The 14,464-nt window shown below is 49.4% G+C and overlaps 1 protein-coding gene across 18 annotated transcripts in view; it reads left to right on the top strand.

The window, feature by feature from the left end:
* Apbb2 (amyloid beta precursor protein binding family B member 2) overlaps positions 1-14,464 on the top strand; it is a 326,509-nt gene that overhangs the window by 307,241 nt on the left and 4,804 nt on the right. For 16 of the 18 annotated variants that reach the window (XM_074042381.1, XM_074042378.1, XM_074042393.1 and 13 more), the window contains 5 exons: positions 5,098-5,212; positions 7,855-7,942; positions 8,848-8,931; positions 10,434-10,549; positions 12,121-12,300. In XM_074042381.1, the coding sequence (XP_073898482.1) occupies positions 5,098-5,212; positions 7,855-7,942; positions 8,848-8,931; positions 10,434-10,549; positions 12,121-12,300 (583 nt within the window). The remainder of the gene's footprint in view (positions 1-5,097; positions 5,213-7,854; positions 7,943-8,847; positions 8,932-10,433; positions 10,550-12,120; positions 12,301-14,464) is intronic. The other 2 variants (XM_074042394.1, XM_074042383.1) reach the window with 1 other exon arrangement.

The raw sequence follows: 14,464 nt of genomic DNA on the forward strand, positions 1-14,464 counted from the left end.
GGAGAGGAAAGCCACTTAAAAGTCTAGTTGGTTGGTGACATTTTGATCCTTGTAGAAGCTGTGTGATGGGACATGGAGTTCGTTTACTGTCCCTTGTACTTTTGTGTGTGTTTGAAAAGTTCCATATGAGAAGTATTTAAAAAAAGAAAAAAGTGGGGAGATGAACTCTGCTCTTTTAACTCCTATACCCCTCAGCTAGGCTCCAAACTCCCTTCTCCAGGGACAGGGCCTAGACCCAAGGTCACTACAAACCTCCTTATTGAAGAGACCAGGTGGTCTGTCTCCTACTGCTCCGTCCCTCCTCCCAGAGCCACCCTTGCTTCCAAGTGTTTGGACCCAGCTTCACCTGGGCCTATCCTCCCCCTTCCCACACCCTTTCCTCACTTTCCAGTTCTTCTGTCTCAGCAAGGCCTTTAAAGTCTGGCTTCAGCTGCCTCCCAGACCCATGTCTGCAGCCCGAGCCCAGGGACCAAGTGACCACCTGCTTGGTGGGTCTCACCAGCTGGTGTCCCCAAGCACTTAACGTTCACCTGGATGTTTAGCAGTCCCCTCGCCAGCCTGAGCTCCTTTCTTCCCCTGTCTTGTCACTGGGGGTATAGCACCAACCCCCAAGTTACTGTTGATTCTCTCCCTCATCTGCGGACCCAGCAGCCCTCCTTTGCAACACTTCTTTCACGGATCCTAATTCAGCCTGTACTTGGCTCTTCCTCCCACACCTGAACCACAGCAGTAACCTCCAGTGTCCACCTTCCCTTGGCGACTTTGCTCCACAAGAAGGGTCTTTATAAAGCACGCACTGGGCGGGGCCACATGTGATATTATAAGGCTTGATTGGGTCAGAGTAAGGGTCAGATGCCTCGCAAGGCACAAAGTCCTATGTGAACCGATTCTGAATTCCTGGATGGCTTCCCTGCAGCCACACCACAGCTCCTCACCAATGCCCCATGTATATGCAGAAGACAGCCAGGAGTTCAAGTACTCCTCTGCCTGCTTACCCTGAAGAGGCCCATATTATACCTAAAGCAGTTCACATGTCACTAACCTGTCTGTGCCATTAGTCAGTAGACTTCCCAGGTTGAGACCTGGTCTGTCTGCATTTGCATCACAGGTACAGAAGAAAACTGTGGAAGTGAATGGAATATTTTACAAATACAAATACCAACCGTAATTTAGTTAGAATTTAAAGCCATATGGCAGCTGTGCTTATACCCTGTTGTTGCTGTAACAACTTACCACAAACCAAGCAGCTTACAGCAGCACAGGTTTGTTCTCACAGTTGAGGTCATAAGTCTACAATGAGTCTTAGGCTAAAGATCACAGCAGCAGGCTGCTTTCCTTCTAAAGATTCCCAGGGAAATCCGTGTGGCTACCTGTATCTGTTTCCCTTGGCTTCGGGCCCCACCCCTGTCCTTTCACTCATAAGTCAGGTACCTTCTCCTTTCCCTAGTGATTTCAGTTCCCAGCACCTCAGAAAACAAAATGCCTTGAGATCTCATTGGACCACCAAATGACCAGGGTACCATTCCCATCTCAAGATCCTTAAATGTAGTGCACATCTGCAAAGGTCCCCTTCACAGATTCCATAAATTGGAACAAGGACATCTGTGGGAAGGACACAGGGGAGGGGTCGTTATTGTGTCCACCACTGCCTTTTTCAAAAGGCAGGTGCTGAAAGGCAGCTTTTCAAACAAGCTGTGAAGTGGTACTTGGACTTCATGGGAAAAGCAGCGAGATCAGGGAGCCATGTATTTCACTGTGCACAGAGGACGTCGCTTGGCTGGTCCACACTCTGCCCAGGTCTGAGGGAACAGCCTCGCTGCCTCCTGCAGACCTCTGTATTTAGGGCTGATCACAGTTTTAGGGTGACTCAGGATGCATCCCATGGGGATGATGGAGGCGACCTGCGAAGCTCTTGACCTCCACAAAGCAAGGTAAAGCCTGCAGAGGGCTGGCTACTCACCTCTTCTCCTGCCCTGGACTGGCAGAGGTCTGCCTTTCCTCTGCTAGCCCCCTACCTGAGAGGAACGAGGAATAGATACAGCTCTTTAAAAAAATGGTGAGATTCCCAACACAAAGAAGTCTGCGGCTGCCGAGTCTCTCCTTTGGGAAGATGCGAGTTCCAGACAGTTGCCCTTCAGGCATCCATCACCTTCCCCGAGCCAAAAGAAAATGAAGATTAATAGTAATAATTTTTCAAAATTATGCCTGAGGGTGACATGTAAAAAAACAGAGGGCACAAAGCTGGAGCCTCACAGGAACAATCCTGCTTATCCTCCAGCCTGTTTGATCCTCCCTGCTCTATCCTTGGGGTCATGATGCCAGGTCTGCCGGCAGTCATGGACACACTGGTGACTCCTGGAAGCTTATATCAGAGAATGGCAGATCAGAGAAGGACTTTGGAAATCAGTGTTTCTACCCATTTTAAGTGGGGCTCACTTTTGTGCCAGAGGTTGTATGGGTTGGTCACCGCTTGTCCAGCGGGCATGGGATGTGGGGATATTTGCATATGTGATACGTGTCTTTGGGATGGGGCCTAAATCTGAACAGGAATTCTTTCTGTTTCATATACACCTACCACACATAGCCACACATAGAGGGTCATTAATAATTTTGTTTAAGAAACCAAGTTTCACGATGTGGAGTTTTCCACGTATGGCTTGAAAAGTGTTGGATTTTGGGTTCTTGAACTTGGGAGTCTAACCCATGCAGCTCAGTAGAACCAGAATGAGACTTAAATCTGGGCTGCCCGAGAGGATGGACATAGCTGTGACATACAGCAACTACAAAGGATGGTGTACAATGAGTGTCTCTTTTGCAGCGCAGAACTTATGTGGCGTGGGCACTGAGTCAAGCCAGACCCTCGATGCTGAGAGCCAGGCAAGCCTCAGGTAGGCTGCACTGGGTAGGTAGGTGTGCTCTGGATAGTGAGAGAGAGCCAGGTGTCACCAAGCAAAGGAAGCTAACACAATGAGCAGACATGGCGATCCACTTTTCCAAGCAGAGGAGAGAACCCCACGTGGAGGAACAATGCTGGGAAGTCAGTGGAACAAATTTCGTGACTTCTAAAATCCAAGCAAAGGTGTTTGGACTCTCTGTGGATGGCTGTAGGGAGCTTTGGAGAGATTTGGTGTCAGGAAAGTGGCAACTGAGCCTGGAACTTCAAAGAAAGAGAACTGGATGTGGTAAGACATTGTGTTTACTTTATGATCTATCTAGACAATGAGGGTGGCTTCAGAATCAAGACTTCCCTTGAGCATGCTCTCCAAAAGGGAGCCATCTCTTTTTTAGTTAATGTCACCTTGATGGTTGTTGAGACAGGAGGGGAAGGAGATCACAGTGTGGAGCAACACTGGGCTCACCTCTCCAAGTCTGGGCCCCCTGAAGTCTGTAGCTCCTCTCCTAGACCCATTCCCCCATGCATTGTCATTGTCCCCTGCACACCTGTGACAAAGGGCCAGCTCTCTCTGCTGGGATAGGGACATGTGAACAAACTCCTGCCTCAAGGAGGAAGCAGCGGCTTCTGCACATCACTAGTAGCTGTTACAGCCAGGCCTGGACCGGGTGTTGGGGGTGAGTGAGGCACAGACCCTCTGCATGGACCTGCAAGAACTTGCAGGTTAGATAAACTGAACTCTTCTGGTAGCCAGTGCGAGTACAGAGTAGACAAGGCACTGGGAATGCCAGGAAGAGGCGCCAAACCTTGCAAGGGTAGTGGGGTAAAGATGTATGAGCACAGGCAAAGGGTGAGAACTTCCTAGGATGCTGGGTGCTGGTCAGGCTAGAGAGGGAATGAGGGATTCGGGGTATATCCAAGCAGTAGAATAGGCCAGACCAGGACTGGGGACTAGGGTACGGTTCTAGTATGAAAGACACCAAGGTAGACCGAGAGGACAGTTGGAGCAGATCCCAAGTTGATGGGGACAGGCTGAGGTGAAAGTGCAGGGGAGGCCTCTCTCGCAGTCCCTCTGCCTCACCAGCTCTCCCTCCCCCAAACCCCACTTTTCTTCTGGCCAGGCCTTCACGATGGTCATCTGGCTCCAGGGCGAGCTCCCTGTGCCTTCCAAGGGAACCATGCTGTCCTGAGGAAAGGACTGTCACAGTCCATGGACAGACTGCCAAGTCTGTTTTGAGAGAAATAATGTGAAAATAAATTCAGTTGCTGATACACATCTAATCCCAGCACTCAGGAAGCTGAGGGAGGGGGATCACCAGTTCCAGACCAGCCTGGGCTTCCATAGTGAAAATAGATTAAAAAATTGATCTGTAGTCCTGCGAACAGACAATATCGTGGCTTAGCATCACACAGATCAATCACTGTGATCCGCAAGGGGGTGGGTAACACCGGGCTCTTCTTTTTCATAAACACTTCATCTGTGAGCCGCTGTCCTACAGTAGTCACTGTGAGAACTTTAATTGTGCCATGTGGTTCTTTTGAAGCCAAGTAATGTCATACTAGATATCCTTTTATCAGCAAAACAAATAGTAAAAGCCAGCACTGGCCACTTGCTCAGGGGCTGTCTGAGCTAACAACAGTTTTTTAAATATGATGCTGAGAGCCAGAGCGCTGGAGTACAGAGGTGCTGGGCAGAGCCTGGTGCTGGGGTGGGACCAGGTCTATGGGGTCTCTGTGCTCTGGCCGGCCCTCCTATGGCCCATCAACTTTCTCATGCAGCTGTGGTGTGGCCTGCTCTCTGTGCACCTATTCACATATCAGGGTCTATTGTTTTGCCTCTCCTACCCCACCATGTTTGTCTTCGTGTCACTTGTGCGGTCCATGCCCTCCCGAGCCTGTGTTTTGTTGCACAGTCATCGTGTTTGTTATTACACTTGATGCAAGGGTTCTACATGACTCAGCGTGTGCTCAGGGTTGCTAACCACTCCAAGGACTCCAGAGACAGCATTCAGAGGACACTGTAGTTATGTTACGTGGAATTGAATTTCTAACATCCATAAAACTGTGCCTCTTCTCTGTAGTTTTGTTTTTTAAACAGTCATCCACCATTCACTGTTGGCTGCTAGCTCAACTAACACTTCTCACTGGAGAAAGTTTGGTGAAAGGTTTCTTTTCTAATGTCCTGATCAATTTGGTTTGCACAGGGATTTTGCTTATGTTGCAAGAGACAAAGATACAAGAATTTTGAAATGTCATGTATTTCGATGTGACACACCAGCAAAAGCCATCGCCACAAGTCTCCACGAGATCTGTTCCAAGGTAAGGCGGGAGAGGGCACAGCGGCCCACCGCGAGCTGCCTCACACTGACCTCAGGGAGAAGCAAGCACAATGTCTGCTCCACCCGTGCCGCTAGTGTACAGTGGTCTTTCGAAATCCACAGGGCATTAATAACCGAACCCCAGAAAGCACCAAAATCCTTGGATATGCAAGTCCTTCATGTAAGATGTGCAGTAGTAACGTGTCACCTGCAGGATCCTGGCAGATACTTGCAAATCATCCCCAGATTGCTCACTATACCCGGTACAATGTCAATGCTTTATGAGTAGCTGTTAGGCTGTATTGCTTAACGACAAGGAAGGGGCCACATATTTCCGGTTCAGACACTACAGATCCGTAACAATGTGCCAGTTTCAATCTCTGACTGCTTGAATCTGCACACACGAACCCTGCAACCCTCATGCAGAAGGCCGACTGCTCTTGCTGTGGGCCAGGTGTTACCCACATGGTCCTCTCTGCGAAGTGAAGAGAACCGTATCCTTTGCGCAGGCCAGGCTGTAGCTGTAGAGTGTAGGTGGGCCACACAGTGGCAGGTCAGTGCCCCTGACGGGAAAAGGGAGTCAGGGCAGACCCGCAGACGCAGGGCCACTGGGTCTGAGAGTAGAGCAGGTAGAGAGCAGGACCAGAGGGAAGGAAGGGCAGTGAGACGCCATCCATCCAGAGTGTCTGCAGATGCAGGCAGCTGGGGGTGGCCACTTGTCCACAGTGACTGCAATGACACACGGAAGTTCACTGTACAGCTGGGAGGCAGGTCAGATATCATGTCCCCACTGGTATAGATCCTGCTTCCTTCACTGAGATCCAGTGTCAGAATGAGGACAAACAGCCTGCACTGCCAGCCCCTTCCCCCTCCCTTTCCAGCCTGGCATTGCCCACACAGACACCTCTCTGCCCGGCAATGCCATGGGCTCCTGTAGGTCTCTTTCCTCTTGGGAGGCTGTTCTTCCACCGAGCAGCTCTGGTTGTTACAGAGTTCTCAAGATCTCATGCTTCTGACCCTCAGTTCCTCCCTAGAACTCACTGACACCTGGCTCTGCAGCAGGTGTCTGTGCTGGCCAGCCCTTCCGATCTTGAAGCCTTGCTGTGTCATAACTGCAGCAGGTCATCACCCTCTTCTGACACATGCTAGTGGGTCCCCCCAAATGAAGAGCCAGCTGAGAGCAGACCGTGGGCTTCTCTGTCCTTTGACCTCCAATGACACAGCACTGGCTGCTTGGTCTTTTGGGCACCACATCACCTCCTGCTTTGCGTTCCCAGGACACCATCTGCAGCTCCCCCGAGCAGGGCCTCTCCATTCCCCAGTCCTGTTTAACCGACTGCGTCTAAATATAGGATTTTGCCGTTGCCTCTGTCCAGTGTCTCCTTTCAGTCAGGCTGGTGTTCTGACCCAGCCTCCCTGCCACAATTCCTCCTGAGCTGGGGGAGACCCAGTCCAGGTAGTAATTGAGCCACAGGCACAGAGCCGGTGCAAACCATGGTGCCCAAGAGAGGCGTAGGGATTGGAGTGGTCCTAGCCCACCTGGCTGCTGCTCTGACCATGCAGCAGCGCTGTGGGCAGCAGATGTTGGCCCAGAGATCATCACGTGCCCCCAACCTGTGTTCGTGGTCTGGCGTGGCTGTACCATTTGCTACAAGTAGCACACCCCTTAGGTTTCATTTTTCTCATTCACTCATGCAACAAGTACACTTGAATGCCATGTCCAAAACTGAAAAAAAAAAAAAAAAAACCCTTGCCCATTGGTCTTGTATTCTGGTGTCAGCCCTCACAACCTGGCCTGACACAGAGGGAGCACTTGATACTGTGTTGCTGTTGGCAGTGGCTCTCTTGCCCTCTGTCTGGAGAGCTGGGCACAGTGGGGCTCTGGGGTGAAATGACTTTTACCCCACAAGAGAAAGATTGGAATAGTCACTTTTGGGGTCACTGAAGGCTGGACTTCTTTCAGCCCTTAAACTCACAGCCCCATGTCGCTGGCAGGAAAGGAGTGAAAAGCAACAGCGCTGAGCACAGCAGATGTCAGTGTCCCTAACAGAAGAGAGATCGTTTGGAGGGGTTGAGAAGAACAGCATTGACCACAACTGGCATTTCTGATCCCGCTGAGTGTTTGCCATACTCGTTTAGTCAGAACAGTTGTCAAGAGAATGAGACACAGCAGGGTAGATGGCTCACCCGGGGTCACACAGCTAGTAAGTGGGGGAGGTGGAGCTTGAAACCACATTCTCTGTCTCCCATGTCCTGAAAAGAGAACCTGAAAGTCAGCATGCAGCAACACTGGGAAGTCCATTGCTCTGTGTCCCACTGACCACCACGAGCCAGCAGGTCCAAGCATAGCAAGGGGATAGGTGTTAAATTGTTTCAGCAGGGGCTGGAGCCTGGTAAAGGAAGGAAGAAAATTCCAAACAATTAGGAGGCCATTACTTTGAGGAACAGTTCGCCTATTGTCCCCAGAGAAAATAAGCAAAATTCTCATCAAAATACATAGTCCAGAGATACAGGGGTGGGAAATCAGGCAAAAAATAAAAGCTGATTGAAGTCAAAGTGAAATCAGCCCACACGCTTTACTGGCTGGCCTAGTTGTGAGGCCTGTGACCTTGAACCCAATCTGTGTCTTCACTTTATCTTCAGATTATGGCTGAACGGAAAAATGCCAAAGCCCTGGCCTGCAGCTCCCTCCAGGAGAGGACCAACGTGAACCTTGGTGTTCCTTTGCAAGGTAGGTCAGCTGCATCTCCTCCATTACTGCGCTGTACATCCTGGCAAGATTGAATGATCCAGTGGTTCTCTGGTGTTGTGCATCTCCCTAAAAAGCATACTTGTCAGCAGATGGGAGGTGTATGTGCATCAGTGCAGTTGGGCACAAAGGGTGGGTTGGTTTTGTTGCCTTTTGACAAGATTTATGAATACTGTCACCAGGGACAGCAGCTCAAGCCTGTAATCCCAGCTACTTAGGAGGCAGAGACTGGGTGGATCTCAGTTCCAGACCAGCCTGGAAAAACCGCATACCTGTCATCCCAGCTATGCAGGGAAGCACAAATAGGATGACACAGTCCAGACTGGTCCAGGCATAAACCAAAACCCTATCCACAAAATAACGAAAGTAAAAAGAGCTGGCAGAGTAGCTCCAGTGGTAGCATACGTGCTTAGCAACTGCCAGGCTCTGAGATCAACCCCCAGTACTGCCAGAAAAATAAAAAATCGTCATTAGGCCATAGTGGTCTTAGAACTCACGTACAGCCTGAGGTAAGAACCATCCAGTTTAAAAATCTGTGGCTTATTATTTGGAGGTCTCTTCAGTTATTTTTCCTGTGCCTGTGATTGTGGCCTTTGTCATTAAATTCTCTTTAGTTGTCAGCCCTACCTAACAAATAGAGTATCGAAGCTGTTTCTTAGCACCCATCAGAGAGACAGCAGCAGCCTTAACACATCCAGTTCCTGCCTTCAAACGCTACTCTACCTCAAAATGAAAGCTGAATAGGATTTTGACTGTTCAGAGATAGCAGTCCTTATAGGACATTCTAAAACAGGACATCATGACCCAGGTGTTCTGGATATTCCAGGTGGCAGTTTTCACACATATGCTGGAACCCCTGGGAAACACATTGCTTTTGTTCCCTGTAGTAGATTTTCCAACACCAAAGACTGAGCTGGTGCAGAAGTTCCACGTGCAGTATTTGGGCGCACTACCTGTGGACAGGCCAGTCGGTAAGTGGGACGTGCAGTTCTTGGGCGTGCTGCCAGTACACAGGCCAGTCATTCGTTACCTTTCCACCTTGCTACTTCTCACAGGTTCAGCTGTTCATGGGATGGGGGCACTCCCCAGGAAAATGAAGTCTACTGTGTCCCTTCCCCACCTTGTCTTGCAGCCAACCAGAGCTCCTATCACATAAGCAATAGAGAACACTAAACTGACTTGACAGGTGACCCCAGCCTACAGGGACTTTTACAAGCCCCTGACATGTGCAGCCTAGGACCACGTGGGGCTCTGCCATTCTCCAGGGGGCATCCGGCTCTAGGAAAGCATCTCCTGTGTTGATTCTTGTCCTCTGGGGGACAGGGAAGAAGAACTGAGGGAGCCACTGTGTCCTCCTTTAAGCTGTGACCCAGCAGTGTCCCCCACAGAATTCAGCTCACATCTCGGTTGCTGAGCTTCACCAAGCTGAATAGAGGCCAAGAGATGTAGTCTTGACCTCACTAGAAAAAGCTATGGAGAAATTCAAACCCTTATGCCCTGCTGGGGGCAACTTGAGATGGCTGCTTTGGAAACCATTCTGGCCATTTAACAGAACTGTTCCTACACATACACTTGATCTCTGCACACAAGTGACTCACAATAGTAAAAACATGTGCACAAATGTTCATAATAGTTAAAAAATGGAAAGACAAGTGGGCAAATAAAACATGTCACTTACACATAGTGGAATTTGATTTGGGAAAAAAAAGGAACAAACTACTGAAACCTGCCACAGCATAGATTAACCTTAACAGTGTTAAGCTAAATGAGAGATGTCAGTCACAGAAAAAACACATACTGCGTGATCTCATTAATAAGAAGTGCTCAGAACAGGCAGATCTCAAGCCATAGGAAGCAAGTAAGTGGTTACCTGGGGCTGGAGGGTAGAAAAATGAACATGGTTTCTTTGGTGGTATTCCTCATTTTAAGAGTTCTAAAATGATTTGGGTAATAGTTATGCTCTGAATATACCAAAAACTACTAAGCGTACGCTTCACATAAGTGAGTTCCATGTGAGTTCTTTTGGAGTAAAGTTGGTCTTCCTACTTCTAGTTCCCAAAAATACCCAGCAAAGGACCTCGCTGCTTAGCATGTGTTACTCACATCAAAGGGGCTGTCATATTTGGCCTTGTTAAATATCACGTACAATGAAAGGTCAGGTGTGCTGGCAGATGCTGGCTTCCTTCGGGTCCCCTTCCCCAGTCCCCTACATGGACAAAGGCAGCATTTGCTGCATGCTGGCACACCCTCGGGGCTGGGGGATCCTTGGGGCACAGCAAATCCCTGGAGGAGCTCGAGATCTTTCTTCCTGTTAGAAAACCAGCCATGGTTTTCTTCCAAGCTCACATGAGGCTGAAGTGATAAAGTGTCTGGACAGAGATGGACTCAGGTGGAGCTCATCCTGGGGGACTGGGCCTGCCCTGAGAGCAATCAGTAACTTTAGCACTTCTTCACTTAACTTTTCCATGAACAGGCATGGACACCCTGAACAGTGCCATAGAAAATCTTATGACCTCATCTAACCAGGAGGATTGGCCTTCAGTGAACATGAATGTGGCCGATGCCACTGTGACGGTCATCAGTGAAAAGGTGAGAAGGATTTGGAGAGGACATTGGCATTTCTGGGTTGCAGGGAGGTTTTGTATTCGATGGTCTTCCATGAAACTGGGAAGCCAAGCCAAGCCTTGAGCTCTGGGGAGTTGTGCTTACTCTGTAGTTGTGCTTCTGCATTCATAGAAGAGCTTGGCCTTGGGCTCAGTCTAACTGGACACACTTCTCTTTCCTCCAGGCCTGGAAACTTCTACCTTGGTGCTCCTGATTCTGTCTTGCTCACTTACTCAAGAGAGTGAAATTATCTGCTAGCAGTAATTGTGTGGCACTAACTATAGCTCACTCATGAGTTTGGGGTCTGGCCAGTCCCTCTCAGGGCTCCAGTGTGGACTGGGCCTTGCTATCTGGTGCAAAAGATGCTTGTGTTAGGGAAGCCCAGTGATTTACACTGTCAGAAGTGGAAGAATTCATTGGCCATCTTGACAGAGACCAGCATTAGTCTCAACCCAGTTGTCCACTGTTGTAGTTGAGGTAACTGAGGCACCGGGAGATAAGTAACTTGCCCACCATCGTACAGGACTAGGCTTCAAAGCCAGACTGTCTAGCCCCGGACTCCATCTCTTTTCAAAATCCTGCCCATGAAGCACCTGTCCTTGCTCCTGCCACCAGCAGGTCCCCCTCAAGCCCAGTTCAGCCTGTAGAGAGAGGCGGATGCTCACTGACCTGCCTACCACTCTGGCGGACCACACTGAATTTCCTTCTATTCCTGGAGCCTGTCGCCATGCTGTTCCCCTCCTAGCATCCCAGTCAGCGCTGTCCTTCCACACTCTGCCCCATTGCCCACCCAGCATCCTCCCAGATCCTGACACCAAGACTTCTCCCAAGAAAACCTCCTGGCCTCTCACACCAGCTCCCCCGACCACTCAGGGAACATTGAACAAGTCAGGATGTTCCAATCTGAAAGTTGACACTCTGGGCATGTTTACTAATTAAAAAAGTTCGTGTGCTTATTGCAGAGGATGTGGTCTTTATAATCCTAAGAATGAATTCTAGACATTTACATGGCCTCATATGGATATCAGTTGGTAGAAATGGGGGAAATGACTTGACATGTCAGTTGATTTGGCAACTTTTTGTTTTATACAGTTTTAGATAGAAATATGATTCACTGTGCAGTGCACTTTGAGTAGAAGAACCAGATGAAGAGAGATACAGTGAATCTTTTCCTCCTGGTGCCCATCGGGTTCACCTGGGCAAACTGGATTTGAGTCACTTGTGTGCCCTATGCTGTGCAGTATATAAGAAGTCTGTATGACTTGGTTTTCCCCCACAGTGAGCTCGTAGACTCAGGGTATGGTGTACACAATGGGACACACATCACAGACCAGGACAGCAGTGTTCAGAGCAAGGTGAGCTTCCACGAGACACTCACAGCCGTGATGGCCTCTCTGGACACGTAGGCAGGGTTTTGCCTTTCTGAGTTTAATCTGGCCATGTTTCTTAACACGGTCCGATCTCCTGGGCTCTGTGATTTGTTAGGATGTGAAAGTTTTGGTGGCTGTCGCCTGGCTTCCCAGAGAGTGGAGACTGCTGAACCAAGTCTCTTACAGAATGAAGAGGACATCTTGGTGGAGTGCCGAGTACGGTTCCTGTCCTTCATGGGTGTCGGGAAGGATGTCCACACATTTGCCTTCATCATGGACACTGGGAACCAGTGCTTTGAGTGCCACGTGTTCTGGTGTGAGCCTAATGCTGCTAGCGTGTCGGAGGCCGTCCAGGCTGCCTGCATGGTGAGTGACCCCCACGGCGAGGGTTCAGCCCTCCGCCCCTGCCAGTCTGTGTGCCACAGATAGAGCAGAATCATTCGCAGAAAAAATGTGTGACTTTCAAAGTATCACTGTACTTGGTGGCACTCTTGTTGCCGTGGGAAAAACCAATTATATGACAAGCAGTTCACAAGTCCAGAGGCCAGGGCTCTCGAATGAAGCCAGGCCAGCCCAAACCAGATCCTCTGGAGAGTCCTGTAACACTGGGAAGAATGGTTCTCCAAATCAGTTTCAGTGTGTGGCCAGGAAATGCCATGGTGTGTGTTGTTACTGTCTGCATTCAGCTGAGTACTTTAAAAATAAAATGTCCTGAGCAACTTTGATTAGTTTAAGTGCATTGTTCTAATTTATTTTATATCTTTTAACTCAGTCCTGACAACAACCCTGTTAGGTAGTTGTTAGCCTGTTTTATTTATGAGACCAGAGGGTCAGAGAAGTAAAAGTGGGCCACCAGGCACAGTGTTGGTGACAGAGCCTGGGGTCAACCCTAAGCTGTCAGGTAATAAAGTCAGGGCATTTTAACTGTATACAGTTTGAAACAAAAATACTTCATCATTCATTGAACAGCTATTCACTGAGCACTACTATGACAGGCACTGAGTTGAGGCAGGTGTGGTAGTGCCCATCTGTAATCCCAGCACTTGGGAGACTCAGATAGAAAGATCACAAGTTTGAGACCACCCTGGGCTACAGAGTGCTCCAGGCCAGTCTGAGCTATATCTCAAAAAAATCATGACAAAACAAAGAATATTCCAGCAAGAAGATAACCAAGTGGAGGTGGTACAAAAGGCCAGCCAAAGGAGAGTAATCAGCTCGGAGGCTGGTCTAAGCCAGGAGAGCAGGCATGGGAGGGCGATCTCAGCCACATTGTAGAGAGCTGCCTGGCCAGGGTGAGGGAGGCTGGGCAGGCCTCTGTGCTGTGTTTTATTCCATCCAGTTGCTGTGGGCCAAACTTGGGGGAGTTCAAGCATGACTCAGTATGACCAACCCCATGACCCATAACCCAAAATCCCAGCGTAGTGAGGAAAAGGCGAGAAATGAAGGAATGAGACTGAATTGAGAGGGCACGAGGAGGAAGAAGGGGAGGCCCTCACAGTAGATGACTCAGAAAGTCCACCCATCGGGGGCTCCTGCAGGGCAACGCTGGCAGGTCTGCTTGTCTTAGGGCAGGAGTGGTCTGCAGGCGTCCGTAGGCTGAGGGGACGCTGAAGGAGGTGGGTGTGAAGAAGGATGTGTGAACACATCCACTGTGCGCCTCATCGCACTTTGTCAGTGACATCCAGCCTCTACCACAGGGGCTCCGTAGGGTTCTTCCGGAACTGGAACATTCCTGTCACCTACAGTGTGTTTGTGTTTCAGGCAAAGTATTACAAAAGGTTCAAAAAGTCTTTTAAAAAGTAGAGCTTAGGAAGTAAAGTTAGTTAAACTAAGGTTTATTACTGAAGAGAGTTGTCACAGGTTTGGTTTTGCCCAGGTGTGCGGTGTTTATGAAGTACGCAGTAGTGCCCAGCCATGCCCTTGACCTTCACGCCCACCCGCCACCCACCCACTGACCCACCCGCAGCAACTTCCGGGCCTGCGAGCTCTGGCCAAGCATGTGATCTACACAGGTGTACCAGCTTTTATCTGATACTGTATTTTTACTGTACCCTCAGCTTAGACGTGTTCTGGTACACGAACACTCACCATTGTGTGACAGTTGCCCTCAGTCTTCATGCTGAAGACTCCCAGGTCTGTAGCCTGGGAGCAAACCGGCTGTGCCATACAGCCTAGCTGTGTAGTCTCTACCTACACCACCTAGGTTTGTTAACTACACTGTGACGGTCACACAAGGATGACATCACCTGACAACACATTTCTCAGAATGTGCTGCAGCTGCAGCAGGGCCTTGGAGAAGTGGTGGGAAGTGAAGAGTCCAGACAAGGCCATTAGCCTCCAAACTGGCTAGGGACCTTTTACTTTGAGACAAGCCAGAAGGTGCTAAAAAGCCAGGAATAGGAAGACCAGAGGACAGGGAAGTAGAGGGAACTCTGTTGTTTCATTTATTCGTTGGGTTCTGCTTGGGATTTTTGGGTTTGTTTTTTTTTTACATATGGTAACTGCTAATATAAGAAGAGGCAGGAGGGCA

This window comes from Castor canadensis, chromosome 9 (genome assembly GCF_047511655.1).
Source record: "Castor canadensis chromosome 9, mCasCan1.hap1v2, whole genome shotgun sequence".
Taxonomy (NCBI): domain Eukaryota; kingdom Metazoa; phylum Chordata; class Mammalia; order Rodentia; family Castoridae; genus Castor; species Castor canadensis.